Source organism: Pagrus pagrus, assembly GCF_965226575.1.
Source record: "Pagrus pagrus genome assembly, chromosome: 9".
In the NCBI taxonomy this organism is placed as follows: domain Eukaryota; kingdom Metazoa; phylum Chordata; class Actinopteri; order Spariformes; family Sparidae; genus Pagrus; species Pagrus pagrus.
In genome coordinates, this window is record NC_140193.1 from 10,559,838 (window position 1) to 10,583,012 (window position 23,175).

A 23,175-nucleotide genomic window follows, 5' to 3' on the forward strand; every position below is an offset into this window, starting at 1 on the left:
GTCACTCACCGTCTTTCGCTTTGACTTCTTCATTCTATCTGTGGCCTTCTGGTACTTTCCATTGTGTGAACATCTGATGGAAACATTGGTGGTTTATCACCCTCTGAATTTTAATGCTGTTTGTATCTTTCCCCCTCTCAGATTTTTGTCATCAGCCAGGCAGAGCCTCGTCTACCCCTGCAGTTGGAGGATGCTGTCAGGCCTGATGGTGAAGGGGAAGAGGTGAGGAATGGACAAATGTAGGTATGGATGAGAGGGCATGGGCCATGGATCCTCTCCACTGCTATTTCCTCCTGCTAATGTGAAGTATTGGCTGACACCCAGAGGCTGATCTTATCCAGTCTTTTCAATGAAACAATGAACTGTAGTTCACACCCATTGTAGGGTGTTTAGTGCCATTAGATGTGTGATTAAGTCCCCATTAAGGATCTATTATGTGTTGTGAAAAACCACCACCAAAAATGTAGGGACTTGGAATAGGATGAACCTCTGGTGGTACATTCTTAAGGTGAAACTTTTTACTGTCTGGTGAAAAGAGCCGGCATGTAATGTCAATCACATCTCTGTCTCAGCCAGATAGAAAAGAAAACTGACTTTGATTGAAAAGTTCTGACTGCAACTTTTACGTGTGAGAAACAGGAACTAACTCTCAGTGTGTGGGAGAGAGAGAAAGTCCACTGTCTGTGACTCATGACTTGCATGGGCAGGTTTGGTCTATACAATATACAGTGACAGCGACATGATAAACAATTAATCTTTAATTTATCTGTATACTTTGTATTAAAAGCTAAGTCGTAACATATCCCTGCATGAACTCACTCTGTCCTTCATGGAGTGAAAATATCATTAGGGAGAAAAGAGATTTGTGTTTCTGGCAGACTTGAGGATTGGGTAATTAAACCAGGTTGAATTAAACAAGTTCAAGAGCAGAATGGCTCCCGCTGATTAACATCACATTCACTGAATAACATCTCCGCATCTGCCTCGGCCCGCTCCGTGCAATCTGTGATTTCATCACACGCCGTTTATAAGAGCCGGCAGCCGGGGTTTAGGGAGCCTCCTGAATTCCAATTAAGGAGATTTGTGCATCGATGCTGAATCATTTGAGAGAATCGTGATTCATTTAAGAAGTCATTATTTTTCCCACCCACAGTTTAGGTGGTTATTAATGGTTATTAAACTTTGAGCCTTCTGTTTTTGGGTTGTGAATTGCCGGCTGAACAGCAAGTCAGTTTGATACGAATGACTGGTTGGTGATTCAGTTCAAGAAAGAATATTGTTTTTGGGATTTGAAATTCAGCATAGCAAATTTGGAAACGGTGTGTAATATCGAAACTTGTACGATCATTAAAGGTCCGGTGTTTAGGTGGCATGTAGGAGTGAGGCTGCAGAGTGCAAACGATTGAACACTGCTAAAAACAAACACACAAAAAAAAATGCCAGTCATTGTTTGGTTGTCCATTCTTGGCTATTGTAGAAACATGCCAGTGCAACACGGTGGAAGACGACCTGCTCCATCTATAGATATAAAAAATAATAATTTATTAGGTAATAAAAACACAACTATTTTTAGTTTCAGGTGATTATACACAAGAGAAAACATAATTATGAACAGTTTATTCCATTTCTGCCACTAAATCCCCCTGAATCCTACACACTGGACCTTTAAACAAGTACAGATCTGTGCAAACAGCCTCTGCAGTGTTTAGGAGTTTAGCAGGAGATCTAGCTGCAGCCTCTGAAGTTGCCAGAATAAATGCTGGGTTGTATGTTTAAGTAGTCTTCCTTGGAGCACTTGATTGCAGCTTTAAGATCTTTACATACGGCATACATTACATCGACCACCTCCGTTCCTTGGGAAACTGGAATAATGTTGCTTTGTTTGTCAAATGCTGAAATCTGTAATGTAAGATTATGATATTGTGTTCTTCAGGGGAAAAAAGACCTGATGACAGAGTTATTGAGCTCTTAAAGAATCTCCATTTGCTCAATTCAACATGTTTCAAACCTTTTTATTAACAGATTTAAGCCGTTGAGTCAACGGCATGTAGTGAATGAATTGCCTCACCTCAACAACTGTTGATATCAATATCAAAAGTCACACTAACATATCACTTTCTACATGTATTATAAGAAAATCAATATCTGGGTCCCTACATACCAGAGACAGCTGACAGTTTGTCCGTGTTTATCCAGTAAGCCAATCTCTGCAGCTGCAGCAGCAGCAGCAGCTTCCCAGGTGTTTTCTGCTGGGATTTAACATGTCAGTCACACACTTGTCGCAGCACCTGCTCTCCCGAGAGACACAGGCCTTAACAGTCCCATCTATCTGACTGTCTGCCCGTCTAACCTTTTGTCCCTCTGCATGGGGCTGTTTGGAGCAGGATGTGGCTTCGCAGGCTATTAGCTCAAACCCCAGCGGATCCTGTGAGGAAGCCTGACATCCATGACCCTGGAAGCAGTGGTTCCTTTCACGATGAAACATTTATTCTCTCATTTGTTGTCATTTTTCTATTTTCTCTATTACCTCACATTGCAGATGTGTATTGTTGCAGTTGACCCTGCAATAGTTGCACCAAGGAACAAAACATCTGTATTTTTTTTTACCTGCTGCTGTTACAGCTGTAGGATCACGGTAGTCATGCAGTTCTCAGTGTTTTTAGGACAAACAGTGGATCAATTATGGTTTACTGGCTGATAAGCTTGTCTTGGCTTTGAGAACTGACAATAGCTGATATGTGAACTTGTTTTTTATATACATAAAAGGAATAGTATTGCATGTTTCCTTTTATTTTCGTCTTTCTGAGGTTCAAAATGGCTCTAAATAAGGATTTACATGCCACTGACCCCAGACACACACCATGAAAAGAACAGAACAGGACCCGTTGTTGAATATTTCATAGTGGGTGATGTGATCATGTTTTTTGTTTGCCCTCAGGAAGGCAGAGCCACAGTAAACCAGGACACCAAGCTGGACAACAGGGTGATTGATCTCAGGGTAAGTTGCTACCAGGAAAAAAAAAAAATGTCTCGATATATCTATTCTTGCAAGTGTTCCTATTTGAGTTTTGTGCATTTTTCTGGCACCATGAAAGAAGCTGGTAATTTAGATATCAATCCTTTTTTGTTAATCTCATCTTTTACATTTTATCTTAGAACACTGAAACTGAAAACAATAAGTGGAGAAATGTAAATCAATGCCTGCCATTAAAGAAAAAGCAGATGACCTTTAAGCCACTGTGAAGTGCAACACCAACCGCTGCACCCCTAAAATGAAAAAGACATTGTCTGTGATTTAGCGGGCTGATGCTATACGTCTTTTGTGGTGTGGGAGATGTGCTAAACCTGTGCGAGCAGCAGTAGAGGACGAGCCACAAAGCGTCTCATTGTTTTGATCTGCAGTCTCCCACATGTATGAGGCGGCAGGCAGGAAGGCAGTCGCACCACAGTACAGAGCCATGTAGCTCACATGCCTCACAACAACACCTGTTTCTGTAACACTGTGCTCTTTGGGCTCATGGTCGATGGTCTGTCATCAGCTTTGCACTTAAGAGCCCAGTGAAGCTATAAAGTGGTTCCCACACTGACAGACAGACACTCCAAAAGGGAACCATAAACCACCTCCAATAATAAGTTGGTTCCTAAGGAAGTCCCTTTGTAACATGACTAGCCTCAAACATGAGGTGCTCCACACTGAAACACAATGGAAAAGGTTACTTTTAGTCATTTTAATTTAGATTGCCTTGAGCCAAATGTTCAGTCAGACATGACTAGTTAGTTAGTTGGTGTCGAGTCGAGACAAGGCATGTTCCTAACAACTATTTTTCCTGCTAAGTTGCATTGTTGGCCATGTAGATGCCAGGTATTGAAAAGCAGTCAACTGGTCCAATATCACATCTACTCTTTAACACTGGTTGACTCATTATAGAGAAACAAATGATAGAAATCGACAAAGCGGAACCAGAGTTATCAACTTTTATCAAGCTTCCTCTGGAGCCACAAAGGCTCTGTACTTCTTCTCCACATGTGCAGCAGTCCTCCCCAAGACCTGTGAACTCACTCATGTGTAAAGTTGGCGGAGTTACCCTTTAAGTTTAAACTTAGTCTAATCGAATAATCTACAAGTAAGAAAATGCTCATGAAAAAAAATCAGAATTAAGCACAAACACAACCTCCTCGGCACTCAAGTGTACCACATGTTTTGCTCTTTGAATAGGCTGTTTTTCCACCAAAGCTCTTATTTTTGACTATTTCATATGCCTAAAAGCAGTGTAAAAAGGGCTGCAGGCTTGTTTTTGCATAAAAACATTTAGGCATGAAGAAGAAAACATAACATAAATTATTCAGTGTGTTCAAACTCCTATACATCATCTTATAACCTTTCAACAGAGCCCCAAACCATGCCTGCTCTTGAAATGGTTCGACAACAGCTTTGAATTCACTTTGGGCTTGACTTGAATAGGCGTTTAAGAACAACCTTACATACAGGAATAAGAAGGGGTTAAGCTCACATGAGATGAAAAAGGCAAGAAATCATCACCCCTAAGGAACTGGAGCAAGTTCTCCCACAACACCGCTAATTACCTGTTTAACTGATGTTTAGTAATTCAGACAAAGGCGGAGAGGCTTGACACGCAACACTCAAATAACAGTGTGCAACATTTCTACAATAGAGAATCAGCTTGTTCGTGTGTTTAAAGCAATATCAACTGTGACTGATTTACTATTAAGACTAATGAAGCCCAGGAGTGAAGTTTTGGGCTTCGAAATTTGCCTGTGGTGGATCATCACCACAGGCAGGTTTCAAGCCACGACTCTGTGCCACTGAGAAGTACTTAAAGTTCAGGTCTATTTCATAATAGCTCCACCAAAGGAAGTGCCAGTTTGAGAAGCAACTAAGTGCTAACCACCCACCCACCCACTCTGACACCTACTCACTCGAGACGTGCTGCAAACAAGAGGAGGGGCTTTGAAATGTTTCAATGCGGTCTTGCAGGTTTTAGATTGGTTTCCCAGCCTCACCGTGGGGCACAACCCAAAGTGTGACACAGGACACAAATGAGTCAGTTTTACGGTTGGCATGGTTAATTTGGTTCACTGCTTTTAAAATGTTTTTTTTGTTTCAAAGCAGGAAAATTTGACATTTTTTCTCCACTTCCTCTTTTTGCGAACTATTCAGATTGGAGCTGATGGAAAAGTTTGAGCCAGACAGCCCTGAAGCATTGTCTGCAGATTAATGAGCCTGACAGTGTTCAAACATTATCATGTTCCCATTCTGCCAACTATTAGTCAGAGGAGGCCCCGTCAGGACCGGGCAGGCACTGTAGTGGGGAAAAAAGGGGAGAAATGAACCTTTTAATTAACCTGTGCGTCGTGCATTGAAAGGACCAGAGCCCGTCTTCATGAAGATGTATAATAACTGGAGTTGAAAGCCAGTAAAGCTCAATTGAAGAAATCTCGTGGTCATTTGAGATGAGTCAGGCGACGGAGCATGTGAAAGCCTCAGAGAACACTCCCTAGAATCGACCAACTGTTGCAGTTTTGGGGGGTTTTGGGGGTTTTACAGTAATCTCTTGATTTAGTTAGAGCAGCTTTTATCCCTGCCTTGGTTTCAGCATTTACATTTATAATGACAGGTTTACAGCTCCTGGGGCTGTTGCCGGGTTTGAATGCTCGTCTTTCCTCTGCCAGCAAATAAATGTTTCACCCTTCATGTCAGGAGAGGCATGAGGAGAAATTGGCAGTCTTGTTTTCACACATCTGTTCCGATTGTGTAACAAATTCAATGAATCACGCTAAGTGTGGTAATGCCTCTCTGTGTGCGGTTGTGTGTGTGTGTGTGTGTGTGTGTGTGTGTGTGTCTCTGTGCGTGCCCGCTCACAGACGACCACCAGCCAGGCCGTCTTTCGCCTGCAGTCGGGAGTGTGCCAGCTCTTCAGGGACACCCTCACTAAAAAGGGCTTTGTGGAGATCCAGACCCCGAAAATCATATCAGGTACAAACACACTCTGTGAGTTCTCAAGTGTGGCAGGATCAACGTGACACGAAAAAGCGCGTTAAATCAGTTTTGATTAGACATTTCAGTAGCTTGTATCCATGTCACCGCCCACAGGTGCCCTGTGAGTCATCATGCGACAGTTGTAGGGTTGACTTCCTGTATGAGCTGTCCATGTCCAAGCTCATGTTGTTTCTCACGCAGGCAGTTTCAGTGAGTAACTGAGAGTTACTGAACCCAGACGCAGTCTAGCACGTCTGACAAGAAGATGTTGGAAATAGTGTGATTGTTTTCCGACCTATCAGGATTTTAATCCAGCCCGTTGGGAATTCCGACGCATTGACCGACTCTCACATCAGCTCCTCTACTCTCACATTTTCACACAACGCCCTTTTAATTTGACAGGGGAGGACTCCCTTAAGCTCGCACCCTAAAGACCTCATCCCACTTCACTGAGAGCAGGGAAAACTCGAACAGAAATCTTCTCACCGAAATTCAGAAGACACCATTGTTTTGAGCTTGTCTCTCTTATGCTGGAAATTAATTCTCAACATCAGGTGTGAGAGATTCTTTGGTATTCCACATGTACACAGTTTACCTTGTGAAAACCTTTTTAAAGCCTTGAGAAAACGTTCGCCAAGCTGCATATACAGTAAGTGGATAGGAACAGGACTCAATCTGATACCATCCTATAACAGTTATTTTGGATCAGAATAGATGAGTAAAGATTCTCTGTTCTTCTCACAACACAGTCTTATACACGTATCCCCAGCCTCCCACATCCCTCCACATTTGAACTGTGGCGAAAAGTTTTAACATTCTCACTTCCTCTTTTCTTCAAGAGCCAATGACATCCACTCAGCCTGGCATGAATTCAAAATTGCCGCTCTTTTTTATTTTGGCGGCACCTGCGAATCAACACTGTGAGTTTTTTGCAGAAACCACATCTTCCTGTCTGCCAACACCCATCTTGCACGTACAGTGCAGAATGTACCGTGTTAACACCCACCCAACTTTTGACGGCACGCGAACATCAGATAAATACCCTCTGACGTCCGTGTCAAATAGGGAACCGCGTACGTGTTATGTAAGGGTGACCTATCTTATATAATTCTGTTTTTGTTTTGTTTTGAAAAACATGCCAGGGAACTATGTGTACTGTTTTTTATTGGAGAACTGTTTCAAATCAATGATTTTTATTGACTTTTGTCAGCAGTCTGAAAGTCTGTGGGACACTTCCTGTGGCCCGAAGCTGTCGAGGAAATATTCTTCTTCTCTTTAAGGATTAGGAAACGCATATTTACCTTTAACTATTTGCTGATAAGGCTGATGGCTCTTTATCAGTCATCATTAAAACACTTAATAATGCCTTATTGTCCATGACCATATTCTACAGGCACTAGGCCATTAGCTGAGAGTTTCCATTCAATAAAGTCCTACTTACTGCGTATCGATGATGAGTAAGAAAGTTGTTGTACATGAATTACAATGTCATGTCTTTATAGTGTCCTTATAGCTCTAAATTTCGTGTCACTAGTAGTTTGACTCTCTCTAACCCACACACTAGTGAATTAGTCATGAGCAAGACCTCACTTTAGATACGAGGACACATTCTGTGTTTAGAGTCAACACTACAGTTTCCTGTCTTGTTACTTAAAGTGGCAATAGTTTAGTTTTAAGTTTTCTGCTTCAGCAAATCATGAAGTAAATGTTTTTTTGCACATTGTAGTGGATATAGAATAATGAAACCATTAGCATGTAGATTGGTTCCATGTAAACCTCGCCATCATTATGCAGTTTTGTCTGCCACGGGGGCTCGAAATCTCCCGGGAAAAATGAAGGTTAACTGGCGATCCAGTCATGTTGGCAGCCTGGCATCATTTCTGTCTGCTTTCACATTTCTATCACAGGCTAGATGATTGAATTTACCACGTTTTGAAACGATCCAGTTGTCTTTGCAAAATCGGGGCTAACAATAATACCACTTGGAAACTCTAGTGGGGAAAAGTTGTCCATTGCCACTTAAGAACAGACCATATTTATGAAGTGTTATTAAGGAAGAATAACTATTCCTGTGGAACTACCACCTCATGAGGACCGTCCTGAGCCAAGCATATTAAGATTGTAATTCATGCACAGCAACTTCTGTACTTACTAGGAAGTAATCAAGGGAAAAATCTTAGTTAATGGCCGAGAATCCATTCATGCAGCAAGTATTAAATTATTAAAGCCAATTTGCTACAATTAGAGAGGCTTTATGTAACAATCAGTAGGAATTTACATGTTTTAATCACTTTTTATTGGACGTATGGGAGCGGACTCTAACATGACATGAAAAAATGAGACCTTCCTCGTCTGTCGGTTGCCTCTAGACTTTTCCGTTTTTACTTCTAGTGCGTACTACAGCTGCCCTCAAAAAGTAAATACAGTCGCATGCAGTATGCATACACTCTGGACATACTACTTCATCATGACAGTGCGCCTTGAAGTTTGATCATCTTGCTCCTATATCTGTCTCAGCCTCAGCACCAAATTAAATTTTTAGTACAAAGAACGTAATACTTACACTTAAATGTGCTTTCATCTGTCAATACCGTGTCAGCCATTCTGTCAAATGTTTACGCGCTCACGGCTGTGTTTAGGTTTGCGTGGATCAATATTTCTCCCAGCATCCTTTTTCAAACCTCTCGTCTTAGAAACTTCCACACGGGCTGAGATATTTCTGATTGGTTATGAAACAAATGCATGATCATGTGTCTTTACACTTTCACACACTTGAAAGCATTACTACACAGGGAACCTTACTCATGCAGAGTCACGGGACATGTGGCTCCACTTGCAAACCCAACTTCGCTATTTCAGTATCAACCAGCATTTCAGGCTCTGCACAGCAAAATGACCGATTCCCACCGTGTTCATGTTGCTTTCTGAACATAGTACAACAGTGTTTCCTTTGGAGTCATCTTGGTTATGCAGAAAAATATGGTTGCATTCAATAATTAAACTCATCCAGCATTTAAAGTAGACAACAGTTAGCATTTCCATATTCTTATTGTCAGAAAGAAAATGTTAGTGTAAACTGAAACATCTACTGAGGTCGTATGTATCATTGAAATAATATCCTCTGAGTTTATAAAGTGAGAAACCTCAGTTTCATACAAAGTGGACTCAGGTGTATTCGTCAAAAACCGTATCAACCCCCAGCAGTGATTGGTCATTTTGTGCCACGGGGCAGTAAGCACCTCATTTTGTATCTAAATGTTTTCCCTGTTCACTTCCAGCTGCCAGTGAAGGCGGAGCGAACGTCTTCACGGTGTCCTACTTCAAAACCAGCGCCTACCTGGCCCAGTCCCCCCAGCTCTACAAGCAGATGTGCATCTGTGCTGACTTTGACAAGGTCTTCTGTGTGGGTCCAGGTAAGCCTGCCTCCCATCGGTCTCCTCACACATTTCAGTCACTTATGGGAAATGGGTAATGGCAAAACGAGCGACTAGAGTCATGGTGGAAACTCTAGACCCTAATAACTGAGATGATGTTTTCAAAATGGCGCCAAACGCATTTAGACAGTTAAATTTTAACAGACCTCCCTCTGTTGCTTTCACTGTGGTCAGAGCAGCTGTATAGCTTAGTGTGTTAGTGACACAAAGGGGCTTGTAAATGACTTTATGGTGCTGTACTGGGTTTAAGAGACCCTGCAGCTCTTTAGGTAAGCAAACACTGCCACCATCTGATTGAAGAAATATAGTATGAAACAAAACAACGTGCAGAAATACAAAACTTTCTTTTCAATTTGCTGCTTGTATCTGATTTAAGGTGATACACGATCTTTTCACCGAGATAGAATAAAACATTTGGGAGAAGAAAGCACATTCAGTATTCCACTGACCAGGTCGAGGTCTTTGTTTGCCTCGCTGTAGCTCCACCGGAGAAATCAAAGGGCTTAAGGTCATCACTGCTTCTAAAGCAACAATGTATTCACCGCTGTTGCCTTAGTTACGGTCGTGCCCATTCAGCAACTGAGGAGAATAACCTCTCCTCGAAATTTCAGGGGGCCAGAAGTACTGTTAAAATGCTGCCTCCACAGCTATGGTGCCACCATCTGAAATCAACTAAAGAGGTCTGCTAGGGAACAACCAGGTGCAAACACAAAGCTGGTGTTAGGCACAGAGGGACATTTGCTGTGTTAGTTATGTTTGGAGTTGTTTTCTGTTTTTCTTGGTTGTTTCTGTAAATGCATGCAAGGGTCAGATGTATAAAACTGTGTAGGCTCTAGGCTAAACTTCCGTGTGCATACAAAAGCAGAAATATGCGCGTGTGGATTTAAAAACCCGAACATGTGCATGGTTGTGTTACACAAATCTCAGTCATTGTGAAATTGTGTGCGTGCCCACGTGCCTGATTTCCACTACATTCAGCCGTATGTGGATGTGGACACACCTTTAATCAGCTGTTTGCATGCATGTGGAAAGACCGCTCCACCTGTCTGAAGACCTGTAGATTAAAAAAGCAAAGAAAGAAGACTCCCGATTTCACATTAGTGAGGCCCGGAGCAGTCACTCTTATGTGCAACCATAACGCACACCTCTGGATAATTATATGTTGATTACCGTTGCTGAAGAGGTTATGTTTTTTGTCCGTTGGTTGGTTTGTCAGCAGGATTACACAAAAACTACTAAACGGATTTCCGCAATACTTCGATGGAGGATGGGTCCTAATTAACTTTCAGAGTGGATCCGGATAAAAGAGACAGATCCAGGATGTTTTCTCACCTTAGTTTTCATTGCAAGATTTCAACATTTTTATTTATTTCTCAGGGAATATTGCTTGGATCTTGATGGAAGGTGTCTGGTATCTATGAGTGGGTACAGTCTGATGCAGATCTGAATAAAAATCCAGATCTATGGGATCTAAATATGTTTTATTTTATCTTGGATTTGGCTCGAGTTAATTAAAGGGGATGGTTGGGCCATTCTAGTAATGTCATTAATTTACCATACTTATACATACAATGCGATACATATCATACTTTTGGCTTCACAATAAAGGATACCAACAGATAAACTTTTCCGCTACACCCATTTTCTTCTTTTAGACATCGATATCAAATCTGCATCATTTCAGTTTTCAGGGCAGAGGACTCCAACACCCATCGTCACTTGACCGAGTTCGTGGGTCTGGATATTGAGATGGCCTTCAGCTACCATTACCACGAAGTGATCGAGTCCATCACCGACACCATGGTGCAGATCTTCAAGGGCCTGAGAGACAAGTGAGATTAAGATTCATTCAGTCGAGTTTTGGGGACAATTCTCTTGATTTGTTATGCTCAAACTTTCTGTGAGTTAAGGTGAGCAAAAGTTGACTCATGCCACAGAGGCTCGAGTTTTGTTTTTCTGCATATCGCAAGCAGTGAATTTTGACAGAATCAATTCCAGGGTTGGAAATTCAGCGGAGGGCAAAAAGTTTAAATATTGTATTTACAAGCAAAGCCATTTCTGCTGTTTTCAGCTGTGAATATTAAACACCGTCAGCCACTGCTGTGGGCTCTGTTGAAAGTCAGTGACTTCCACTCACTCTGCCTACAAGAAAATGTTATGATGTGGCTTTATTGCCTCCTAGTGGTGTGAATCAGTGCTGCAGGTGAACAGAGCTGTTACAGCAGAACGAATGGATTGAAGACAGCGGGGGTTAACGCTCTTTACAAGCATGGAACGCTCAATTATGCTGGCTTCAAGTACAGCAGTAGTTTTTGACATTCACACTTGGATATAGATGCAGTTTCTCTCACCATTGTGAGCTGCTGAAGAGCTAAGTAAGAAGGCTGCATAAATGATAGATCTTAAAACTGATATTTCATCTTCACAGCTTGTTTGCTGACCTCAAGCAGTACAGAGGTGAGGCCTAACTGCTTGCGATACAGTCCGAGGTTGTAAATGCCCCAATTTCATCATTGATTCTGATTATTATGACATAGAAGTCTACTTCCTGTTATACTGTGCGCCAAACTACTTACGTAAACCAAAGACAATTGGCAAAGACGAGCTTCTGTGCTCTAATGAATTTAGTTGGTGTGAATAAAGAAGGGAAATTTAGGGAGATTTGGCTGATGAGGTGAAATAGCTCGAGCATTTATTAAGAAGGGTAGAAGGGGCTTTACATGGGATGGACAGTTTCATGAAAACAAAAAACACCTTTTGATAAGACAGTAATTAAATGTCTTGGGGAGGCATTGTTCCAGAGAAGGGTCACATTAGGTTTCATGCCAGACCAGGCGCAGATGACTCGTTTGACACGTCACTGTAAATGTCAGTAGTCACAAGTTGAAAACAAACAACAGACACCAAGTTCCTCTTTCTCAGCACAGTTTGACTGATGGACTTTTGTTCTCATGACCTTCCAGAGTGCCCTTCCATGACGTCAATAATGTTGCATGTGCGTTTGAGTGCACGTCGGGCAAAAATGACTTTGCCTTTTGTGGACACCTGTTTGTTGTCTCATGTTGCTTTTAAAATATATGTTGTTGGAAGTCTTTCCCAGATTCACCTCCATTGTTTCTAATTGTGATCTAGTAAGCATTGTCCCTTTTTGTAATAATTATAAAAAACTTTATCTACTTTAGTTTTGACTTCCTTTACAATAAAAAAAGCACATTTAGAAGAAAAGCTTGTGTCCAAAGATTTCGATCTGGATAGCAAGTGCATTTGTTTTGATGGGGAGTAAAAGAAAGACGCACCGCATGTTTAACAATTTCCTTTTCTTCTTCACACACAGCTGTTTTCAGGGGATGTGTGAGAAAATATATTCGTTCGTGGCTATGTGAAATTAATGACTAATTTGTCGATGGTGAAAGAGAAAACTTTGTTTTTCGTGCCGTTCCTAGCGCTCGGTTAGCCTACAGCTAACATTTGGATGTGTGAAGATAGTAATTTTGTTGAGAAAGCTGAAATTATCAGCATGCCCCGTTATGTTATGATATCGTTGGGCATTAAGTGAAATTACATAGAAAAAGCCAATCTAATGATGGTCTTGTTTGCTTATGTAGGTCAAATAGGAGGCATCAGTATTAAATTGGACTGTTTCATAAACAGTTAATATGTCCTTGTAGTGCAGTATCAGGTTTTATCTTTTCGCTATTATCAATAAAATCTGCCAATAGGTGTTTTTCACTACATCTACTCGCTCTGCTTCGTTCTGTTTATAATAACAGAGCATGTGTGCCAGAAGAGACGATGTCTGAAATTCCTATATGGTACAAAACTGTAAGAAACTGTTTCAATACTAAAATGTTACTGACCATTGTGGGCTTTGACCCTGGTCAGGTTAACTACTAAAGGCACAATTATCTGGCACTTGACTCTGTGTGGGTAGGAATCCTGAACCCTGCTGAGTTGGTTTTAATGAGTGTGTGTGTGCGTGTGTCTGCATCAGCTTCCAGACAGAGATCCAGACGGTGAATAAGCAGTTCCCCAGCGAGCCTTTCAAATTCCTGGAGCCCACTCTGAGGCTGGAGTACACCGAGGGCGTGGCCATGCTGCGCGAGGCCGGGGTGGAGATGGGTGACGAGGACGACCTCAGGTCAGAGCACATCGCACGCACTGTTTCTCACATCCCACTCATTCTGTCAGATGATTTTGTTTTTATAAAAGCAGAAATAAATGCTGATGTGAGTTCAGAGAGGAAGTGAAACACAAGCAGACTTTTGATAGTCACGTACTACTTTTGTTTGTCCTGTTCCTTTTAACTATTTACAGTACAGTTTAGAAGTGCAAAGTAATAGGTTTTGGTCAGGGATAAAACAACACGAATAGAATGAAATATCTAATAATATTAACAAACAGTGTGATGACAATATAAAGTTATCAGTCTTAAAGTTAATACCTTTTTGTTTTTTCTGTAGCACACCCAATGAAAAGCTGCTTGGCCGTCTTGTCAAGGAAAAGGTACGTTCAACTGTGTTTCATTAACTTAAAGGTCCAGGGTGGAGGATTCAGGGGAAACTATCGGGGGGAAAAAATGAAGTCAGCGACGAAAAGTTGATTTTGTAATTCTTGAAATTGCATTACTTTCACAATAAATTGCTATCTGACTGAATCGTTTGAATCATCAAGTGTAAGGGGACAGTCCTGAATGCCAGACATGTGTTTATAACACAGGATACGTAAAGACTTCTTATATGCTTAGGACCTGGAAAACCTTAAAAATGCTTGAAAAGTGCTGGTGGTGGGACAGGTGTGGGAACCTTTTGAAATATAATGATAAGAATTAGGATTTCATTAGTTTATAATCACCTTGCACTAGGAATCTGTGATAACGATGCCTTAGAATGAGCCTTTTAACTGACTGTTAAAAATTGTCAGGTGCAAATTTAAAGTCATAAAACAGCCTTTACGTGATGGGCTGCAGCATTTAAATCAGCACTCATCAGCTGTCGGCCTTCATCAGAGTGCTTCAAAAATTTAAAAGTTTTCCAATTATTAAATGACAACACCTGAGCCACAGTGAGCACCTCCAGAGCGTCTCAGGATGGAGTTAAAATGATAAAGATGACGGTTTACTTACAACTTCACAGAGCCTTCATTATCACTGCATACCACAAAAACTTTTGAGCAGCGTTGCCAAAGATAGAAACATCATTAGTGTCTTTAAAAAAAACAAAACAATTGACTTTTTGCATCGACTTTTGTCTTGTTCCTCAGTATGACACTGACTTCTACGTGCTGGATAAGTACCCACTGGCTGTTAGACCCTTCTACACCATGCCGGATCCAAACGACACTGTAAGTCTCTAATTAACTCATACACACATGCTACATAGTAATAAGTGCGCAGTAACAAATGTTATGTAAATGTTTGCAAATGAGTTTTGTGGTTGACCTCTGGTTAAACTTGCACAGGCCAGAGAGCAGCTGTCCACGAGCCAAAGACTCTCCAGCCTTCTGTCCTTTGCTCGATTGACTGGCTGATAAACGGCACAAAGGATTTTGTTGGGCAAATAAAGCTCCCTGCAGTGTGGTCATGATGAATTTAGCTGAAGTATTAATACCATTTTTATAGCATCATTAGCAGGGTCACGTAAATGCCACCATGCTGCTAATTTATGTGTCTTTTCAGTTGAGAATCTTGCCTGCATGACAAAAACTCCTTATTTGGCTGCTAGTACCAGATAAGGACAGATTCAGCTCAGCTGTTAAATACTTTTGCCATGCCATACCATGTTTTCGGCTGTATCTTGGGTTTTGCAGTCCTGCGTTGATCCAGACTGTGGCACTGTCACCCTGTAGTCCTTCTTTTAACTTTCATAACTTTATCTTTTTGTCTTTAGGTTTTGTCGGCTGGATTCTTGAACTCACAAGTGACATTTGTTTTTTCTTTCGTCTAGAAATACTCCAACTCATACGACATGTTCATGAGAGGTGAGGAGATCCTGTCTGGAGCTCAGAGAATCCACGACGCTCAGCTGCTGACCGACCGGGCCAACCATCACCAGATTGGTAAGAGTATAGAGTGAATATACAGTAAGCTATGTTAAATTGGTATTGATATCACAATTTCTGTCTCCCTCTATCGGTGACTAGTTTGAATTACAACACCAGGAAATATGTTTAATCGGTGGTTTGTGTATGTTGGTGAAAGGAAGCATAAAGTTTTTCACAACTGAACGTATTTGTTTTCATTCTTCAGATCTGGAGAAGATCAAGTCGTACATCGACTCCTTCCGGTATGGAGCTCCCCCACATGGCGGTGGAGGCATCGGTAAGGAACCCATAGCAGACTTGTTGTCTTTTACTGACCACAGTAAACTGTTTTAAAAGGGTAGCATCACACAATACTATCAAAGTAGTGGCCAACTATCAAAAATATATGCATAAAGTTGCATCCCCAGTAAAATGCTATTATGACACATAATATGGGGTGTTTATAGCACAGTTACAACTGATTTAATGTGATGAAGTTTGAAATGAGCTTGAAATGTGCCTGATGTGAATGTTTCCAGGTGTCTTCTAGGTTTTTAATTGCAAAAATAAAGATCTGTTGATTGACTTGAGTTATCGTCCCTCCCAGGCCTGGAGAGAGTCTGCATGCTGTACCTGGGTCTCCATAACGTGCGTCAGACCTCCATGTTCCCACGTGACCCCAAGCGCCTGACACCTTGAACCTTCAACCTCACAGACAAACCCAGTCATCACTGGATTAACACACAGATTTTGGTGATGGGGAACAATACTAATCCACAATCCAGAGGAAGGGAGAAGGGTAGAGGAGCTAGTGCCACCCTGTGACTCTTAACGTGCCACTTTGATTAACCAATAAGACAAGAGAATGCAATAGTAGGGTGTACTTTATTGATTGGTGTACGTAGTTGTCTTACAGCAACAAATAACAAATGCATAAAAGAGAAAGAGGAGTTGGCCAGCGGTGTAAAGCTGCAGAGACTTAATGCATCATTTAATTAACGAGTCAGTGTTTGTCTAAGTTCTTTTCTATGGAGATGTTATAAAACTACCTTAATACAGTTCTTAGTCGCTCCTTATACCAGCACTGACTAAGGACTAATGGTTGCTGTCCATAACTGTAACTCCAGGTGTTTTGTATGTAATTAGAGGACTGAAGACAAACAATAAAAAAAGAAATCAAAAACAACTTGGTCTCCTTGTTTGAATGATTTGTTGTGTCTGTAACGTTTGATAGAAGTAATCATTCACAGCGTACTCTCTAACGGGCACATGAAGCGTGCGTGATTTACTAAAATATTACTTGCTGAAACAAAAAGGCAAGATAAAATATTAAATAACTTTACAAAGGGCAACGCTTTAGTTTCCCTCCTCGTTCACAGTTGTTCTAACTTAATTCACTGCCCTCCTTCAATCCAGTGCAAGAATAAATCAAAGTGCTCAAGTGTTACTGATGTAAAAAATAAACTTATATATGGTTAAATGAACCATTAGGTTGTTCCATTACCAGCTAGCAATGTTGGAATTGACACACGTGTACATGAAGCATTATCTTTTATGAAACAAAAAGACAATATCCCGAAAGTCCAAACTATTCAGTAGCAGCTCCACTGATTTGAAGGATGAAGAGGAAGATGTGAACAATGTCTATGTAGAGGGAGAGAGCTCCGTAGACGTACTCCTCCGGGCTGATGGCCAACTCCCGATTTCCAATAAGAAGCTGGGTGTTGTATACTAAAAACTAAAACACAGAGCAAAGTTCAGTCATCAGAAGCAGAAGGAACACGTGTTTGTCTGCTTTTATTGTCTTTGAGTGGAGAATGGTGTTTCAAAGCTTCACAACATCTGGACCATATAGTCTAATATAATGCCTATTAGCACACTAGTATTATCTTATTAGCACGAAAAACAAAGTACAGGTTGATCGACAGATGATCACCAGAGGTATTATGAATCATGTTGAGGTCCCAATTTCCTTGGCAACACACCAAATACTTGTTGAGATATTTCACTCGAACCCAGAGCAAATGTAAACCTCCAGGATGGACTGGCAAAAAGTTGAGGGACCAGCAAGGTCATTAAAGGAACAGTTCACCCAGAAATGAAAATGAATTTGTTATTTTGTCCCCAGTGTGGATGGAAAGTCAGGTGAAGTTTCATAGTCCGCAAAACATTTCTGGATTTTCACAGCCAAACAGTGTTGTGGCATTCTCTAAACAACTGAAGTAGATGGGGACTTGTTTTAAAGGTGCTCCATGTAGTTTGGGGAAGAAGAGCAAGACCTTTTTTAAGCCTAAACCAAATAAACAACTTTCTTTGTTCTGTGAAATGTTTTGTGGACTACAAAACTTCACCTGATATACTACCCGCATGAGTAGATAATGACTAAACATTCATTTTTGAGTGGACTTTTGCTGGATAAGTGAGAATAGTGGGCCTACTAGTGTTGCTAGTCTGAGGATCGCCGAAGTTAGTTGGGATGCATCCTCTGGAAACAATGAATATCTACAAAATGTCACAGCAGTCAAACAAATAATTAAATAATTGGTCTAAATACTTGGACACATTGACATTGCCATGAATGAGAGAATGAACCCTCTCAATGCTGGACACTGACGCACATTTCAACCACTCTCAGACCAAAGCATCAATTAACTACAAATTATATTGGATACAATTATTGGTAGATTACTGAGCACCTTCATGTTCCCAGGGTGATAAACCCTTTTGGTTTGCACCAACATCAAGACAAACATGATGGATTAAATGCTTCAGAAATGGCTAATTGAAGGCGTGTTATTAGGTCTCATGAACAACTGTTGTGTATTTTGGGAAGTAAGGATCATTATGCCCCTAGTTATTCGACGACAACCTTGTAATAACTTTTTTATTCGAGTTAGTAGACTCACCAGAGTGTAAACGATGGCTCCAATTGCAGCGTAGAGCATATGCAGCCAAGGGACCTGTTGATTGACAAAAGAAAGGCCTTTAAATGTGAACTCAGTCGAACAGATGCACCCTACTGAGCTGCTACTCCTCACACAGAGAAACACCAGTAGAGAGAATAAATTAAAGAATTTGAGCAAGGAGTCCTCACGTATTGGAAGGAGAGCACAATGGCCGTTACAATCCCAACGATCATGAGTAAAACAGCGGCAATACAGAGAAATCCCCCGCAGGAGGTGAAGTCCACCTGTGATGAGAAACAAGTCATTAACAGGATGAAAGTGAAGTCGGTATGCTTTAAGCCACATGAAAGAGCAGTGGAGATCATTTGAAAGAGGATCAGAATAAGGTGAAATAAAAAAATAAACTGAGGATGGATGTGACAGAAAAAATGTAACTGATTCAACTCGAGTTGCATCAGACAGACACGTTGGATTCACGTCTTATCCCGAAATGTCATAAATATTTAAAGGAACGCAGTGCCCCATTGTAATGTGAGACAAAGGCGTTCTTTTACACTGACAACAAAGACATCCTCTGACAAGCCACGGGCTGCTGAGCTACAGAGAGACGCACTTTACATCTCTATCCATCTACCTTGGTTTGGAAGCAGAAGACTGTGACAGCTATACAAACTACTGCTGTTATTCCCATGGCGATGAAGATGGCTTTTGTGTCATAATAGCTGTAAAAAGACGGATATGGTGATTAAGACAAGAAAACATAAATTATCACAGGGTGTAATACACATTACATTAGCAACATGTGCTGTGTTTGTGTGGTGTCAGGGCCGTCACGATATCACGATAACTATAGAACATTTGAAAAAATAAGACAATTATAATGCACTATGTAGTTTCAGAGAAGAAATGTAAACTCAGAATTTTAATGTTTACATGTTAATGAGGTAATTACACAAACTAGTTTTTTCCATAAGTGAATAAACAAGTTGTTCTCAGAGGAAAATAAGGTTCCCAGAACACTGTTTGAAGCTAGAAAGGTGGCAGGGTCTGCCACATATAAACAAAGTAAAACAGTTTGAAAGTGTGTTGTCCTTAAAGGTCAGTTTGTTTATTCAGTTTATTCAGTCAGAAAAACAAAGAGATTGTTTATTTACTGCAGTTTGTTTAAGCATAAAAAAACTGTCAATGAAGCTCTTTCCCACCTTTAAAGTCGAGCTACTTTGTGTACTTTTGTGTAGTTTAATCTGTAAGATCATCACGATTACGTTTCCTCTGAGAACAGCTTGTTTATTAAGTTATAGACAAAATAAATATTTCTGAGTTTGTATTATTACATCATCCAAGATTCTGACTACATAGTGATCCTTTAACACGATATCAATATTTCATTTTTAAATATCACGACTCTCAATATTTGTATATCACGACGCCCCTATATATGTGTTGTATTGCCAAAACTTGAGCCAAAAAACAAACCTCGAAATTGTTCCACACATGTAAGACAAGGCGAGAGTCTGCAAGATAGAAAAAAATGTGTCATAAAAAAGTGTATTTGGACCTGGTGTTTTTCTTTCTTACTGCCTGTTGTACACTTTTAATTCTGCCGTATGGACCTGGTGCTCCATTAACAATATTGGCCTCACGCCCAGCAAACAATACTTACAAATACTCCCAGCAGCAGGAAATTCCATGGGAAGCGCCTCCTGAACACAAATTGTGATGAATATTTAAAATGTAAACAAACAGCTTATGAATATTTAAATGACACATAACATTAAATGCGGTGAAACTATTTTCTAACTTAGTCTCACAGGCCGAGGACAGGCCATGCTTACCTCGGCTCTTTGCAGCAGACGAGAATGCAGTAAACCACAAAATAAACCACACTATGGAGAGATAAATCACTAATAATTGTTACTGTATATAACATAGCTATTATTTGTTCTTTATATGTTCTTTTTATTGATTTAATTGCACTACAAATATGACATTGTTTCGATTGTGACTCACAAAGATGCCCAGTAGATGCCAGGGTATCTGATGACAAACTGCCTAACTGGGTCACTGTAAAAGCACAGACATAAGGGATCACTGAGGAGTGGACAGTTTCTCACCCTCAATCGGATACATGAAGCAGTGGGATGACATATTAGACTGGGATGATGAACAGGGACACTTACACAAATGTAAAGACAGCAACAACTGAAAAGGTGACGGCAAGCTGTGCGGCTAAAATTAAGTAAACCTGCCCACAAACACAAAAGCAAGAAAAAGAAAAGATTTCAGTGGCTGTAGATGGTATTAACAGTCATTAGCAATCTGAACAGGAAAATCACACAATAGGACATCCTTACCTTCCTAATGAAGGCGTGCCGGATAGATGTGCTCTCCCACTGGGTGCTCAGAAAATCCTCCATCTCTCCTGCAGAATTGAGAACAGCAAAGTGGTCATTTACTCTTATCTAGTCTAAATATATATTCAGCATATGATGAAATAAATTCCTGTATGTTTCCTCAGAACCTGGGTTGGTTGCAGGCACTCCAGCAGACAGAGTTGGTATTGTGGTTGGCAGCCCGGTCGGAGAAGAGCCAGGGGCTGCCCACATCCCAGCACGCGGGTAGACACCCTCCTGGCCCCAGTAGCCAGGCGGGCCAGGGCACATGCCGGGACTCGGGGTGTAAGATGGAGGTGGTGGAAGAGGGGAGCCATGTTGTGGCTGGTGGGGGTAGTTTCCATACTTAGGCACTTGCAGAGCTTCCTCGTAGGGTGGAGGATTATCAATTTTAGACGTCATGCTCTTGCCGGACCACCTTGAAGAGAAGATATGTGGTGAGCAGCTACGTTAGACTTAGAGTGTACGTGTAGCAGTGGTGTGACACGTGGAATGTAACTCAGTACATTTTCTCAAGTACTGCACCAAAGTACATGTTTGAGGTACTTGTACTTAGGAAGCAAATATTGTTACTTTAGTGGCTAGGTATTTTGCAGATTGCTGGCTGCATCAGAGCAAAAGTGCATTTTTAATTGTAATTTTATTTATTTATTTATTTATTTATTTTGGCAATCAGATTTCAAAGGGAAAAAAAACAGATTCACAGACGAACAATAACTGATCTGATAATCAGCCACGCTGATAATCACTAGACCCACAGTATACAGTATATACATACACGTGAATATATGTATAAATGAGTTTTACTACTTTACGTCGATACTTCAGCATATTTAATACCAGATACTTTTACTCAAGTACTATTTGTATTGGTGACTTTCACTTTTACCATAGTAGCCTAATATTTTAACATGATATCTTTACTTTAACTAAATTATTACTTTTAGGTCAAGCCAAACAGATACAAGCAGAGACTTAGAAGTTAAAAAAAAGAAATAAAAGAAAATCCAAAACACAAAATGTCACCATGAATAAATACAAAAAAAAATTTTAAGTACATTTTCAAAAGGCTACATGACATGAAAGCGGTTAAATACAAATGTGAAACAGCACTAAATGAAAGACATCACATAAGCTAGATACGGATTAAAAAGAATGAAAGAAAGAATAAAAGGACAGAAAGGCTGAAAAGTGTGAACATATATTACATAACCACCAACCTTGTCTGGTCAGTATGTTATAAACTGTTATCTGATTCATTATTATGTGCCTTACGTATCATTGTCTCAATATCACTAAATACAATCTTTATATTTCAGTACAAAAACTATAACACAAACAAAACCACCGTGTAACAAAGGCAACAATATCAAGTTCTGTCTTCACTGTCTGCTGCAAGTAGTTATGTCCGTGTACTTGTGACAAATAAGACACCATATAAGATAACCTCATCATACTAGAAACTTCTAGGGGAACAATGGCACAAATGAGACTCTGAATGCTCATTATAGTCTTCACTGAAAATATACTTTCAAGGACAACAACACAAACAAACATGATCAGGAGAACAAAAGAAGAAATGTGACTTACCTGGTGGCTTGAGCCTAAGATGGGAGCCCTGTGTCCTTCAGTCCTTTCTCTCCTTGGGGATTTGCAGACTTGCACCAGGGGAGGATGTCATCTCTGTAACATGATATGTTCAGTGAAACTCACACTGTCACTGTCTCAGAGAGTGTGGAGACTCCTCTTCTTTAAGCTCATATTTGAAATGATAAAAATAAGATTGGAAAAAAACAACAACAAAAAAACAAACACAGGCTTGTGTGAAACTTTGTCCTACAAACATTAGTAAGATGATAGGTTAACACTACCTCCAAGATGAGTTGGGGTTTTTTTTTTAGCAGTTATCTGACAATATGTTTTTTTTCCAAAGGCCTATAATGTTTCCTTTAAGTTGTCCGACAGCCTTCTGTGTGTTGTCTCATTTTGAGCTTCAGTCTAATATTATTCAGTTGCCCACCAGGAACGCTGGGCGTCGCTAAATTATTTAGAAGTCAACGGAAGGCAGGCTCCATTCCAATATTGACGCAAAATACAAATAATTAATCAAGGCGGGAGTCATTTGTATGGATAGAGTGGGTTATATTGGACAAGAGCCTCAAAAATATAACTCTTAAGTACGGATGTTGTTTTACAGCCTTGAAATGAACTTTGAATGGGAATAAATTCGATCTTAAAATAATGTCTCAAACCGCATGATGAAGTTACAATTAGCACCTAAAAAACGTCCACATTTTTTTGTCCGTTAAAGTTTCTGGTAATTAGGTACATGTAGGCTAGTTTTTAACACATACGAGATAAGTTTCTTGAAGCACATCACAATTTTCACAAAAACATTTCTTAACAAATAACACCGCTTTTTAATA

The 23,175-nt window shown here is 40.4% G+C and overlaps 2 protein-coding genes across 2 annotated transcripts in view; one reads left to right on the forward strand and one right to left on the reverse strand.

Annotated features, from left to right (window-relative positions):
- dars1 (aspartyl-tRNA synthetase 1) overlaps positions 1-16,636 on the forward strand; it is a 35,911-nt gene extending 19,275 nt beyond the window's left edge. The window contains exons 8-18 of the mRNA XM_084362269.1: positions 142-222; positions 2,939-2,998; positions 5,884-5,995; positions 9,277-9,411; positions 11,117-11,264; positions 13,424-13,570; positions 13,893-13,935; positions 14,692-14,772; positions 15,375-15,486; positions 15,677-15,748; positions 16,058-16,636. Coding sequence (XP_084218395.1) covers positions 142-222; positions 2,939-2,998; positions 5,884-5,995; positions 9,277-9,411; positions 11,117-11,264; positions 13,424-13,570; positions 13,893-13,935; positions 14,692-14,772; positions 15,375-15,486; positions 15,677-15,748; positions 16,058-16,149 — 1,083 coding nt within the window. The 3' untranslated portion in view covers positions 16,150-16,636. The remainder of the gene's footprint in view (positions 1-141; positions 223-2,938; positions 2,999-5,883; positions 5,996-9,276; positions 9,412-11,116; positions 11,265-13,423; positions 13,571-13,892; positions 13,936-14,691; positions 14,773-15,374; positions 15,487-15,676; positions 15,749-16,057) is intronic.
- LOC311262678 (protein lifeguard 3) lies at positions 16,317-23,161 on the reverse strand. Its single transcript, XM_084362270.1, has 12 exons — positions 22,340-23,161; positions 20,878-21,167; positions 20,711-20,778; positions 20,537-20,601; positions 20,367-20,420; positions 20,192-20,242; positions 20,020-20,059; positions 19,833-19,870; positions 18,991-19,078; positions 18,545-18,640; positions 18,357-18,410; positions 16,317-17,188 (listed from the first exon to the last, which is right to left on the reverse strand). Exons 2-12 carry the CDS (start codon positions 21,149-21,151, stop codon positions 17,039-17,041), a joined length of 978 nt encoding a protein of 325 aa, XP_084218396.1. The 5' UTR covers positions 21,152-21,167; positions 22,340-23,161; the 3' UTR covers positions 16,317-17,038.
- Positions 23,162-23,175: the final 14 nt, after the last annotated feature.